The sequence below is a fragment of the Solea solea genome, chromosome 2 (genome assembly GCF_958295425.1).
Source record: "Solea solea chromosome 2, fSolSol10.1, whole genome shotgun sequence".
Lineage (NCBI taxonomy): Eukaryota > Metazoa > Chordata > Actinopteri > Pleuronectiformes > Soleidae > Solea > Solea solea.
The window spans coordinates 34,952,908-34,967,253 of NC_081135.1; the positions used below are offsets into that span (position 1 = coordinate 34,952,908).

General features: G+C 43.7%; 1 protein-coding gene across 1 annotated transcript; it reads left to right on the forward strand.

Moving 5' to 3' along the window:
• The first annotated feature begins 1,943 nt into the window (after positions 1 to 1,943).
• Positions 1,944 to 13,485, forward strand: LOC131455162 (immunoglobulin-like domain-containing receptor 1). The gene is made up of 8 exons (XM_058622613.1): positions 1,944 to 2,359; positions 4,095 to 4,265; positions 4,991 to 5,140; positions 9,477 to 9,596; positions 9,680 to 9,826; positions 10,399 to 10,524; positions 11,115 to 12,055; positions 12,824 to 13,485. The coding sequence occupies exons 1-8, from the start codon at positions 2,311 to 2,313 to the stop codon at positions 12,860 to 12,862; spliced, it is 1,743 nt and encodes a 580-aa protein (XP_058478596.1). The 5' UTR covers positions 1,944 to 2,310; the 3' UTR covers positions 12,863 to 13,485.
• The last annotated feature ends 861 nt before the right edge of the window (positions 13,486 to 14,346 follow it).

A 14,346-nucleotide genomic window follows, 5' to 3' on the forward strand; every position in this document is an offset into this window, starting at 1 on the left:
TATTTTAATCACTACATGACTCTTAAGTGTTAGGTATTGCAAAAATATGACATTTAATTTGTATTTTTGTCTGATAGTTCTCTTTAATTCCATACGTTGCAAGTAAAAACGTCTCTTTGGGCTCACATTTGTTTACATTTCAGTGGTTAATACTCTTTGTTTGTCACAGGATTAGATCTTGAAGTGGCTGTTGTGTTTGATAATGTTTATGTACCTTGGACAAAGCCTATGTGTGTTTAAATCGTAGTTTATCAGTTATACACAGTCAACACAGAGAGATTAACAGCTTCCATCACAGGTTATTGGTCTTGTGAAGATGGTGTCATGCTTGAAAAGGTTTAAATAAAGTATGTTTTAGGGTGTTGTAGTCATTTTACTTTGTCCGTGTTTGTTCTCAACTTCAGGTTCTGTGGTTATTTTGTGTATATTTACAGTCATTTTGTGTCTCTGAGGTCATTTTGTGTGTAGTCGTGCTGCATCTCTTTGTGGACACTTCACTTATATTAGGAATCATGTCATTTTCTGTCATTTCATGTACATATTTTGTCTTGGTGGTTACTTTGTGCCTCTCTTTTAGTGGTAATTCAGTGTATTTTTTTGCAATAATTTTATAACTCTTAATGGTCATTTTGTGTCTCTTTTTGGTCCTTTAAGTAACTTTCAGGACAATGTTTTGTCCCCTTTTGGTCCAGTGTCTCTTTACAATCATTTTGTATGTCTTTATGATCTTGTTGTAACTCTTTCAGGACATTATTTGTCTCTTTTCGGTCCTTTAAGTATTTTTCAGGACATTATGTGTCTCTTTTTGGTCCTTTAAGTATCTTTCAGGACAATTAATGTCCCTTTTTGGTCCACTGTCTCCTTACAATAATTTAGTGTCTCCATTTAGTCATTGCTGTTGTGTCACTTTTAGTCACAATTTAGTTGCATCTCTTGTGGTCACATTTTGTCTCTATCATTTTGGGTCTCTTGTGGTCATTTTACTGTTACCTGATGCATAAATGTTGACATTAACATAAAGTTTCATTACACAAACTGGGTAAGAACAATGCTGGAAACCAACACACAGAAAATAAAAGAAATAGAGCGTCCTCTGGAGACACTGAGACGGGAGGAATTTAATTGAAAAACATAGACACTGATGTGATGGCAAAGCTTTTCATTCGCAGGAACTTGGAGAACACACTCGACACCCACTGAGAGCAGCACTCGAGTTCAGCTCAGACGGGGGTTTGTTTTGTGTCCTTGGTGAAGCTTGCTGGGGTTCACGTCCTGGATAAGAGAAGTAAATATGCCCACATAAAGAACTCCCACCACTTGTCCAACATGACTCATCCCGAGAGTGAACTTTACCCTCTCAGGATGTTTGCCAGAAGCGAACAAATGAAAAGCAGCTTGTCTGTGAAGCTGACCCGCTTCTTCTACTTCATTCAATTTACATTCAGACGGTTTAATTATTCACTCTTTTTGTTTACAGCATAGTGTGATCTAGTGGTTATACATTCATATTACTACTACCACTATAGTTACTATAGTATATAGTATACAGTAGGGCTGTCAATCTTCCTCTATAATCCCATATATAGGGTTATATATATATAGATATATATATATCTATATCTATATAGATATATATATGTATATATATATATATATATATATATATATATACATATATATTAAAATTGTAATACATTTTAACTTGGTATCATGTGGTTGTTATATGTTCTGTCCACTAGAGGGCATACAACATTAAGCTACTAATAAATATTAGTAATTTCCATGAGGTCCATGAGAAGTTAAATTTACCTTGTGAATAGTAGTCTTGAGAATAGTAGTGGGTTAGGAATATCTACGTCATAGTTTGGCGAACTAGCCCCCCAAAGCTACAAACGGCCCTGCTTTCCCCCCCAGTGTGCTGTTTTCTTCCTGCTCCGTTTCGCTTTCCTCCATTTTGAAGCACCTGTCAGAAGGGGGAGTGGTCAATGATGTCACCTGAAGCCGCTGGAGTTGGAGGGAGGAGGGGGAGGAGGTGACTGATGTTCCTCCGCCTCGCCTCGGACTCTTCTCCTCGTCCTCTTCGTCTCTCAACACTTGTTGTCTCTTCCACTGCTGGAAATTAGAAAAAAACAACAGACTTCACTGACTCAACATGTCGTCTTTGACGTGAAGCGTCGCGTAACTATGCAGAGCTGCGGCGCGTACGCGACGTTTTTCCCGACGAGAATCCACGACTTTTAGCGGATTTCGATTCGCTAAAAGTGGATAAAAGAGCGGCGAGGCTTCCGCGGAAGGAAAAAGTGCGACGCGATGGGAAACCTGATACTGACGGTGCTGGTGCTGCTGCACCTGTCCACGGGTGAGTGAGACTTTAACTACACTTTTATACTAAACTCGCGTTCTCTACTTTCTCCTCTTTTACGTTCAGGAATGTGTAAATTGAAGCAACTTAAACAAACAGTATTGAGTTAATTATTATCAACAGTACAAGGCCGACAGGTGGTCACGTGACTGTAGTTCTGTGTACACAATATCTACAATAATAACATGTAAATAAAAATACAACATGAAAAATGGCCTTAAATGTAAGAAAAACAAGACATTTATTTCGATTTTTTTGGCCTGCAACTAACGGTTATTGTAATAGTTGTTCAGTGGTTGATTTCGTTGATTAATCAATACTCGTTTATGCCATAAAATGCCAGAAGATGTTGAAAAAAACTGTTTTTCAAAAACATGTAAAATGTAAAAAAAAAACCTAATGAAAAATAACACGTTTACTTCAGAGTTTTTAAGTCATTATTGTCTTATAGGGCTGCAACTAACGATTGTTGGAATAAATGATTCAGTTGTGGTTGATTTCGTCGATTAATCAATACTCGTTTGTGTTATAAATTGTTGAAATAACTGTTTTTCAAAAACATGTCTAATATAACGTGTAAAATGGCCTTAAGCTAAAGGAAAACATTTTTTTAAATTAATTATTGTCTTATAAGGCTGCAACTAACGATTATTATAATAATTGATTAATCTATGGTTGATTTTCAATATTTGTTTGGGCCAGTGAAAATGTCAGAACATGTTGATAAAAACTGTTCAAAATCAGTATGTTCTCAAATGTCTTGTTCTGTCCACAAACCACAGTTATTTTTGTTTTAAACTGATGAATAAATTATCAAAATAGTTGACAATTAGTTTAGTATGCGATTGAGATTTAGTGTCTTATGTATTTGTTGCATATAGTTTCTTTTTTAACTTAGTTTAATTTATTTAAACGTCTGGAACTGAAGAACGTTGTAAACATGTTATTTGAAAAGTTCTGCTGTATAAATAAAGTTTATTATGATTATTGTGAAAGTTTACATAGTTATTATTGTTAACAACTATAGTACGGTATAACTGATATCCGATATGCCGATATACAGTATATCGGGAGTGCTTGGGCCGATACCGGTGTATATGAATATATATGTGTGTGTTTTTCATGTTCCCAACTGCAGATTTCTCTTCTATAGTGATATCATTTGCTAATGTCATTATTTCAGATAAAAGCAATTTATTTCTCCACCGCATACAATCAAAAGTATCAAATGTCTTCTATAACATCCAACCCAATGTAAGTTTAATTAGTTTTCTTTTGGCCAAAACAAGGGATTTTTATTTCTAGATGTCTACATGAGCCCTGTCCTTTTATTTGACTTTGTTTTCTGTTTATTTAACAACTCAAACAACACAATTATCTAAAGAAAACAATATTCAGAGATAGTGAAATAAAGATAGCGGAGTAAAACTTGGCCAGCAATATACAGACTTTAAATAATCATTTTCTTTATGATGAGTGGTGGTTGCCTTTCATCGGCTTACTTTCCTTTCTCTCTCTAATCAGTGGGTCATGAGTGACAGGTGTTATTACCTGTAATGATATAGCGAGTAGCAGTGGTATGTTCACAGTTAAAGGCTTTTGGAGTAAACTGTTAACCAGTCTGGTCAGATTCTTTCTAGTGCAGCGTTCAACAAGAGCCAAGCATGGCGCAAGGAAACAGCAGTTACATTTGATCTCCCTTTTCGTCTCTCTCTCTGTCTGCTCTTGTCAGAGCTGCTGTCCATCCAGGTCATCGTCCCGGAGACGGAGCGGAGGACGACTCTGTTTGCCTCCGTGATTCTTCGCTGCGACTATTCCACCTCGGCGAACGCCCAGGATGTCCTGGTCACCTGGAGATACAAGTCTTTCTGTAAAGACCCCGTGCTGGAGTTCTACTCCACAGGTGAGACGGCAGTGGACGGGGGACAGGGACGCTTTAGAGCTGCAACTAACAGTTATATTCAGAAAATGTCGAAAAATGTTCATCAGTGTTTCTCAGACCTGGAAATGATGATGTTTTAATGATTTATTTGTTAAAAAATGTTTATATTGAAGAAGCTGAAAAACCAGAAACACTCAGACCGATAAGTCGATTAGAGCTGCAACTAACGATTATTTTCATAATCGATTAACCTGTCGAATATTTTTACGATTCATTGAGTAATTGTTTGGTCCATAAAATGTCAGAAAACGTTAAAAAATGTTGATCAGTGTTTGTCAAACCTGATAATGATGTTTTGTTTTGTCCACAAACCAAAAGGATTCACTTTTAATGATTTCTTTGTGATATGGAGCAAAAAAATGAAGATGATATTGACATTGAAAAAGCTGAAACTATCAGAAATCTTGTTTTAATCTTGAAAAAAGCTTCAAACCGAGTAATTGTTTCAGCTCTAAAGTCGATTACCAAAATATTTGACGATTCATTTTAGTAATTGATTACATGCCAGTGTTTAAATGAATTATTATTCAACTGTTTAGGCTAATAAACAAGACAATGTCATACCGATAAAAGCTGACAGCGATCAGCAGGAGATTTTACTTTAAGTATAGATTTTTGAGTTCAGTGATGACACTTTTACAAAAGAATTAATAAGGTTTTTATCCACTTTGTCTGTGTCCCTGCAGCTTATCAGGCGGCTCTGCAGCTCGGTCAGGATCCCGCCAACGACTGTCCGGACCGGCAGCGCAAAGTCCGCACCGTGATCCAGAAGAGAGGCCTGAACGAGCCCATCCTTGGCGCGGAGTACAGAGAACGCAAAATCACCATTCGAAACAGTGAGTTGAGAAGTGCAAAACACGGAATGGAATAAAATGGACAGCAGTGTAGCGATGAGACACGGCAGTGTGATTCAGGGAAATCATCTACAGCCAGATTTACATGTGATTCAAAGCTAGTGTAACAAAACATAAAAAAGATTCATGATGTTTATTCACCATTTGACAGTCCAGGTACAGAGGAATTTGTGTGCATAATTTGGAAAGACAGCAAAAACATACAAAAATGGGCAAGGCAACAGTGATCCACCTGGAGATTTGACACTACAAAATACAGTGTATATATATATATATATATCATCATCATCATCATCATCATCATCCTCCGCTTATCCGGGGCCGGGTCGCGGGGGCAGCAGTTTCAGCAAGGGACCCCAAACTTCCTTTTCCTGAGCCGCATTGACCAGCTCCGACTGAGGGATCCCGAGGCGTTCCCAGGCCAGAGTGGAGATGTAATCTCTCCACCTTGTCCTAGGTCTACCCCGAGGCCTCCTCCCAGCTGGACGTGCCTGATATACCTCCCTTGGGAGGCGCCCAGGAGGCATCCTCACCAGATGCCCGAACCACCTCAACTGGCTCCTTTCAACGTGAAGGAGCAGCGGTTCTACTCCGAGCTCCCCCCGGATGACCGAGCTTCTCACCCTATCTCTAAGGGAAAAGCCAGCCACTCTCCTGAGGAATCCCATTTCGGCCGCTTGTACCCGCGATCTCGTTCTTTCGGTCATGACCCAACCTTCATGACCATAGGTGAGGATGGGAACGAAGACTGACCGGTAGATCGAGAGCTTTGCCTTCCGGCTCAGCTCCCTTTTCGTCACAACTGTGCGGTAAAGCGAATGCAGTACCGCACCAGCCGCTCCGATTCTCCGGCCCATCTCCGGCTCCCTCGTCCCCTCACTCGTGAACAAGACCCCTAGATACTTGAACTCCCTCACCTGGGGCAAGTAGTCATTCCCTACCCGGAGAAGGCAATCCACCGGTTTCCTGCTAAGAGCCATGGCCTCAGACTTAGAGGTGCTGATCCTCATCCCGACCGCTTCACACTCGGCCACGAACCGATCCAGTGAGCGCTGAAGGTCGCAGGCCGACGAAGCCATGAGGACCACATCATCTGCAAAAAGCAGCGACGTGATCTCAAGCCCGCCAAACCACAACCCCTCTCCCCCACGACTACGCCTCGATATCCTGTCCATGAAAATCACAAACAGGATTGGTGATAAAGCGCAGCCCTGGCGAAGGCCAACACCCACAGGAAACAGGCCTGATTTTGTGCCGAGAACCCTGACACAGCTCATACTTTGGGCGTATAGGGATTGGATGGCCCTAAGTAGTGCCCCCCTCACCCCATACTCCCGCAGCACCTCCCACAGTATCTCCCTGGGAACCCGATCATACGCCTTCTCCAGGTCCACAAAACACATGTAGACTGGATGGGCGTACTCCCAGGCCCCCTCCAGGATCCCTGCAAGAGTAAAGAGCTGGTCCGTTGTTCCACGACCAGGACGGAATCCGCATTGTTCCTCTTGAATCTGAGGTTCGACAACCGGTCGAACCCTCCTTTCCAGTACCTTGGAGTAAACCTTACCAGGGAGGCTGAGAAGTGTGATGCCCCGGTAATTGGCACACACTCTCAGGTCCCCCTTTTTGAAAAGGGGGGCCACCACCCCAGTTTGCCACTCCTTTGGCACTGACCCCGACCTCCACGCAATGTTGAAGAGACGCGTCATCCAAGACAGCCCCTCCACACCCAGAGCCTTCAGCATTTCTGGGCGGATCTCATCAACCCCTGGGGCCTTGCCACTGCGGAGTTGTTTAACCACCTCAGTGACCTCCCTCAGGGAGATTGACGATGATCCCCCATCAGCCTCCCTCTCTGCCTCCACCACAGAGGGTGCAGATGTCGGATTCAGGAGTTCCTCAAAGTGTTCCTTCCACCGTCCGGTTACCTCCTCAGTCGAGGTCAACAGTGTCCCATCCTTACTGTACACAGCTTGGATGGTCCCCCGCTTTCCCCTCCTGAGGCCCCGAATGGTTTTCCAGAAACGCCTTGGTGCCGACCGATAGTCCTTCTCCATGTCCTCTCCGAACTTCTCCCATACCCGCTGCTTTGCGTCTGCCACAGCAGAGGCTGCCGCCCTTCGGGCCCGTCGATACCTTGCAACTGCCTCAGGAGTCCTCCGGGATAACATATCCCGGAAACACTCCTTCTTCAGTCGGACAGCTTCCCTGACCACCGGTGTCCACCACGATGTTCGAGGGTTACCGCCCCTTGAGGCACCTAAAGCCCTGGAGCCACAGCTCTCCACTACAGCTTTCACAATAGAGTCTTTGAACACTGCCCATTCAGGTTCAATGTCCCCAGCCTCCACAGGGATACAGGAAAAGCTCCGCCGGAGGTGAGAGTTGAAGGCCTCTCGGACAGGGGCATCCTCCAGACGTTCCCAGTTCATCCGCACTACACGTTTGGGTTTACCAGGTCTATCCAGAGTCCTCCCCCATCCTCTGACCCAACTCACCACCAGATGGTGATCAGTTGACAGCTCTGCCCCTCTCTTCACCCGAGTGTCCAGAACATGCGGCCTTAGATCAGATGAAACGATCACAAAATCGATCATCGACCTTCGGCCAAGGACACTCTGGTACCAAGTACACTTATGAGCGTCCTTATGCTCGAACATGGTGTTTGTTATGGATAGTCCATGACTTGCACAGAAATCCAATAACAAACGACCACTCTGATTTAGATCAGGTAGGCCGTTCTTCCCAATCACGCCTCTCCAGGTTTCCCCATCGCTGCCCACGTGCGCGTTGAAATCTCCCAGCAGAACTATGGAGTCCCCCGACGGAGCCCCTTGCAGGACTCCATCTAGGGCCTCCAAGAAGGCCGGGTACTCCGAGCTGCTGTTCGGTGCATAAGCACAAACAGCAGTCAGGGCTTTCCCCCCCGCAACCCTAAGGCGCAGGGAGGCGACCCTCTCGTCCACCGGGGTAAACTCCAACACAGCGGCGCTCAGCCGGGGGCTTGTGAGTATCCCCACGCCCGCCCGGCGCCTTACACCCTGGGCAACTCCAGAGAAGAATAACTTCCAACCCCTATCCAGGAGTGTGGTTCCAGAGCCAAGGCTGTGCGTGGAGGTAAGCCCCACCAGATCTAATTGGTAGCGCTCCATCTCCCGCACAAGCTCCGGCTCTTTCCCCCACAGCGAGGTGACGTTCCATGTCCCCAGAACCAGCTTCTGCCGCCCAGGTCCAGTACGTCGAGATCCCCGACCTTCACCGCCACCCATGTGGCAGCGCACCCGACCCCAGTCGATCTCCCTGCAGGTGGTGGGTCCACAGGATATATATATATATATAAAAAAACGATAATAAAGAAGTCTGGAGCTGTCAGCAAGTGAGGAAAATAACAAGTGAGGGAATATTATAATATTGAGTTTTCAGTTATTCAGTGTGTTTGCACTTTAAAGACAAGTAAAGTTTAAAGTGACATTAGCTCAGTGCTTTATTTTGTGACTGCCATCAGTTTCACTGACAGGAAAAACAACTATTATAGAACCTAAAATAGAAACCTAAATGTGTTACAATATAATATAATATCTGTTGTGTTGCACATTTGTATGTACAGTAAATGGTCTGTATTTTCTAGTCTTGATGACCACGTAAAGATGCTTTACACTACAGTTTTGCCATTCACCCATTCACTCATCTTTCATACCTCGGCACAGTCGACAGCGTGTGACTTGTCTTGCCCAAGGACTGGGAGCTGGGAATCAAACTCACAAGCCTTCAAGTTGAAGTAAACAGTGAAGAGTAAGACATACTGTGAGGTCAACTCTTAGGATGCAGCTGTTTTTGTAGATTATTCTGCAGTATAAAACATAACTGGGGGGGTTACCACGGGCCCTTGAGATCCTTGAAAGTTTGAATTTGAAGTTGAATTTGAAAAATGTGGTCATTGAAAGTGCAAGAAAGAAGTTAACCTACCTACCGCCACCTACTGTTTCATGCATCCTGCACTGTTTGATGTACGTAGACTAGGACTATGCAGGATTCATAAATACTCTCTTCGTCGTTGACGTGAGATTCGGTCTCGGTCTCACTAAAGAAAAATCACAAAGACTGACTTTGAACCAAGATCCCAAGGACGATCACTTGTCCGGATGCAGAGGACGCCATGGATGAAAGCGGCTCCAGCGAGTTGCCCTCCCATTTTAATCTGTGTCAACACACTCGGTCCTCAGATTTGGTAGTAATCGGTTCCTGGAAAGTCCTTAAAAAAAGTCCTTGAATTGTGGGAACACCTGCATGACTCTCGTGTTTTTTCCCCCGTGAACAGAGGCTGACCTGGTGATCACCGAGGTGATGTGGTGGGATAACGGCGTGTACTTCTGCACCATCGACGCCGCCGGCGACACGGCAGGCGACTCGGACCGCGAGATCAAACTCATCGTTTACCGTACGTCGGCTCCACTTTTGTGTGAAAACCAAACGTTGTTTTGAGGCGTGATGAATCTGATATCCGTGTTTTTTTCTCTTCAGACTGGCTCACCGTCCTGCTCATCATCCTCGGCGCCCTCCTGCTCATCTTACTGTTTGGCATCTGTTGCTGTCAGTGCTGCCCGCAGAAGTGCTGCTGCTACGTCCGCTGCCCGTGCTGCCCGCGGACGTGCTGCTGCCCGGAAAAAGGTAGAGTTAGACACAGAGGCACTTTATCAAGTACAAGGAGTATATGAAGTAGTAAGAAGAAGCGCATACCTCTGTGGTGGAGGCTAACGCCCTGTTTCATCATTTAAAAAAAAAGAAAAAGAAAAAAAGTGAAATAGAAAATCCTGGATCCGCTTCAAAAGTTGAACTGCTGACGTACACCCAGGAAAACATAATCTGTTTGGTGTACTTGCACTGTTCCATGTTGCTATAATCATATAAACCATAAGTTTTATGTGTAAAGTATAATTTCTTCCTATTAAATGTGGATTTTAAATCATAAGATTCACAAATAAAGTCAAGTAAATGTGCTTTTAGTATACATTCATCATAATTTCCCTCTGTTATTTATTGGCCCAACATTTTACTTCCAATATCAGTGTCGCAAAGGTCCTTTTTACGATATTAACAGCAATAATTCACATTTTATTCTGCCATTTGTTCCATAGACAAGAAATAAAAACACTTATGGAATCCCATTATGTTATCTCTGGTCATGGTGAAGAAAATAAATATTTCTGAGAGTTAAATCGGTTGCTCTGCTGTGGTTTCAGCCGTGATGCAGCACAGGATGATACGGGAGGCTCAGAAGGCGATGGCTCCGTGGGTGAACGGCCAACCCATCTACGCTCCCATCAGCTCCAACGCCTCCACCCACGGCGTCCCAATACTCTATTCAGGTGAGTGACAAAGACGTTGTGGTTCACGAGTGTTTGCTCAGAACTCAAGGTGTGTACTTGTTTGATTTGGTTTCATGAGCGGAAAAATAAGCCTCTCTTTTGAACTATGTGGTCACTAGTTCTAGTTAAAAAAAAAACAACGACTATAGAGTTTATTGTAGTTCCTTCAGGCTTCTACAACCCCAGCCAGCTCCACCTCCAACAAATGGTTGGGGGATGTATTTGTGCGGAAGAAGTCACATACAAGTCACAGTGTTAAATAGCACTACACCACCGGGTTGCCCAACTGGTGGCACCTGACGGGCGGGGGGCCATTTTCAGACAAATACTTTTCAAACGCAGTCGGGTTTAGTTTCAGTCATTCGGTAATTTTTCACTGCACAGTAACCATGGTAACGGCCGGTTGACAAGAACAGGGTAGCACAAACTCATGAGGTTCAAACAGAAAAATGGGATCCATGCAGCGTTCACTAGTCCACTGCGCTGCCCTCTACTGACCAAAAATGGAAATGTATTATAGGAGTCTTTGGTGTTATTTCTGTTTTAAAATGTTTCAAAAGTAGTTCTGAAACTGAGTCCCTTACTTGCAGGCTCGTTCTCGGACCATCCTACTAAACAAAACTTTGCCATGGCTCCCATGCACATGCAGCACCAGGCCTCCCCTCTCCCTCCGTACCATATGAACGGCAGTGCAAACGGCAGCATCCCAGCCCACGGTCAGGTGCTGGATTACCTGGAGAACCAGGTGAGGGGCCTGGATTTAGTGGCACCCCAAATGGGTCCACACGCAGTCCAGAACATGGCTCCATTACAACATCAGCTTCCGCTACAGCCTCAGCATCAGCTGCCGCTACAGCATCAGCCTCAGCCTCGGCGTCATTCTCCCACGGCTGTTCCGTTCACACCCGGGCCCCCGAGCATGCTGTCAGCTCTGGATGAGATGGGGGTGAGAGGTGTGGAGAGGAGGGTGATTACACTGCCGCCAATAATCCACCATGTGCCCGGCTTCTCTCGGAAGGGCCCTGGAGGTGGAAGTGGAGGTGGAGGGGGAGCTCGAGGGGACCCCAGGATGTCTAGTCAGTCCAGTGGGAGTACAAATCCCCCAGGGGCCGGAGCCTACCGCGACAGACGTGTATATAGAGACAGGGACGCCTCTCCTCCCAGGCGGGGGATCCTGCGCGAGTACAGCGACGACTCCGACTGGGACAACAGGCGAGGAAGAGCGCCGCACAGAGGCTCGAGAAACGGCAGAGGAGGCTCGGCTGCGAGGAGAGGAGGCACCGGGTCCAGCGGCGCCCGAGTGCGGCCGCGGAGTCGAGATGATCTGATGGAGGAGCTGTACAGAAGAGCGCCCCGGAGGGAGAGGAGCTATTCGCCTCCTCAGCGCCGCAAAGGCTCCTGGAGCTCCGACGAGGAGGACTACAGGAGACAGAAAGGGGGAAAAGTGAAGGATTGGGCCGAGAAGCCGCCCAGCTACTTCTCCATCGAGCCTGGACAAAGCAACAGTCGGGGGAACTACAACCCACTTTCAGTAAGAGACACACACACTGATACACACTGACACACATTTTTTAATGCTTTTATATAACTACGGTACTTTCACACACCATTTTTATCACCTTTTATTTAACAAGGTTGAACCCACTGAGATCAAAATCTCTTTTCCAAGGGTGACCTGGCCAAGAGGTCAGCAGCACACGCCATAGTGATTTAGGAAACAGGTCCTGAACAATAAACTGTGACAAAAACTAATAACTTAACAGTGTATAAAGTTTGCTTGACATTTAAAGTCACAGTAATAAAGTATAAAACACAGGTGCTGTTGTACTGGTTCCTCGTTGTGTGTCTAATAAGATAGAACAAAAACGCTCCAAGTGAAATCACTTCAGGCAGTTTCTGTTACAGAAGCCTTACAGATTAACAGCCAGTGTGCAAGTTCACAGTGATGACTGAGTCGACAACAACCAGTAACAAATCTCAGGACTCAATGATGTTCAAAGACTGTAAACGTTGGGTCGAAGCACATCGCCATGGTCTTCTTAGGTTCTTAGTTTGCTATGAAATGTTATAGACGCTCATTATTCCGACAGAAGCAAATCTTATTTACTTTGCCGATCTCATGACTTCTTCTTTCCACTTGATTTACATGTTGTGCTTCTTATGAAACGCTATAAAACATTTGTGTTAGCCTCAGGACCAATTGTTGATTTCCTTCGAACTTCCGAGTCCCGTCATGTGACTCGTCATGTCTCCCTCTTTTGATTTTTAATCCTAATCTCTGTCACTCTTTCTCTCGTAGGATAGAAGCTCCCGTAGCGGCACCAGTGTAGTCATCTAAAGCATTTCCATTTTTTTTTTTTTTTTACTTTTTTGTTTGTTTCCTGTTCCTGAATATTTCCCGGTGAGAAAGAAGAAAAAAACAGCAGGTACTTTAATTTGTGTGTTGTGAAAAACTTTGTCTCCTATAAATAAATGAAGAAAACCGGTTCAGTTGAGGCTGTGACGGGCAAATAACATGCTTGAGTTTTTTTTAAATGATGATTACTGCGAGTGATTCTTGTATTAAATGTTATTTGTGTGTGTGTTTTCATTTCGGGTGGTGGATAAGTAAATCCTGTTGTTTGTGAAGTAAACTTTCAAAAAGCTGTTAGACACTGTGAGGTTTTGTTGTTTGTACAGACAGATGTGATGTTTATGGTTCGTTTAGTTTCATTTTTTTTACACACATATATATATAATTTTGTTATTTTTGCATAATTTCTCTGTCTTATTTAAAGTGTCTATACATAGTACCATTGTTACTGTTGCCGCAGTGGAAAGTGGACACTGTACAGGAACTTTTACGGATATATCGTGGACACTTTTTGTTGTACATACTGGAGAAAAGATAATTATGTTTGACATAAATAGTGATGCACTGTTGTGAAGTGTGTGTGTTTTTAATAAACATTTTTAGATACAGCCAATGACTCCTTCTCTTCTGTACTGTGATGTATTTATTTTAATCTAATGGTTCTGACATGAGCAAGAGAGAAAAAGAGAACTTGCATCAACTTCAACAGTCCTTAAACTCGAAACACTACTAAATTTAGGAGCCATGACACGTGTCTAAATCAATGTCCTCATCGTCTGATACATCATTGTTTGTGCTGTGTCATAATATTTAATTACTTTTAACACTTTAAGGCAAAACCAGAGAGGAGAAAACAGGAAATGGAAATTGTCTGAGGAGCAAGGAAACTAGAAAATATTCACGTTTAAGAAGCTGAAAACTTGTTTTAATTCTTAAAAAAAACACTAAAACTGGTGAATCGATTGACAAAATTAATTTGTAATCAAATATTAACATTAACAAGTCAGAAAGTAGAAGTTGTTTTGTACCACATTCTACTGAGAGTTGTTCCAAACTGTTATGACATGCTCTGTCCAGCAGGGGGAGCCACAGGCCATACATGTAAAGTACATGTACAGCTTGTTTCAGTCAGTCTCAGTGTTTATGTGAGTGTGTGTGTGTGTACAGTTCAAGACTAAGTGAAGACTAAAAGACTAAAAATGTGCAGTTTTTTTCTCATGTGGGAGTAAGAAAACCAAAATTACTCCATGAAACTTGGATAATGACAAAAATAGTATTACATTTTCCTATTTATGTTACAGTTTATTTCATGAATAAAGGGTTTGAGTTGGGGTTAGCTGCACGGTAAGTTGTTAATTTTTTGGTTATTTGATATGTGTAAGCTGGGGCTTGGTGTGTTTACCGTTAAATACAGGGTGGTGGTGGGGGTTGTGCCTCCTCCTCCTCCCTGCCTCAGCCCCAGCACCAGC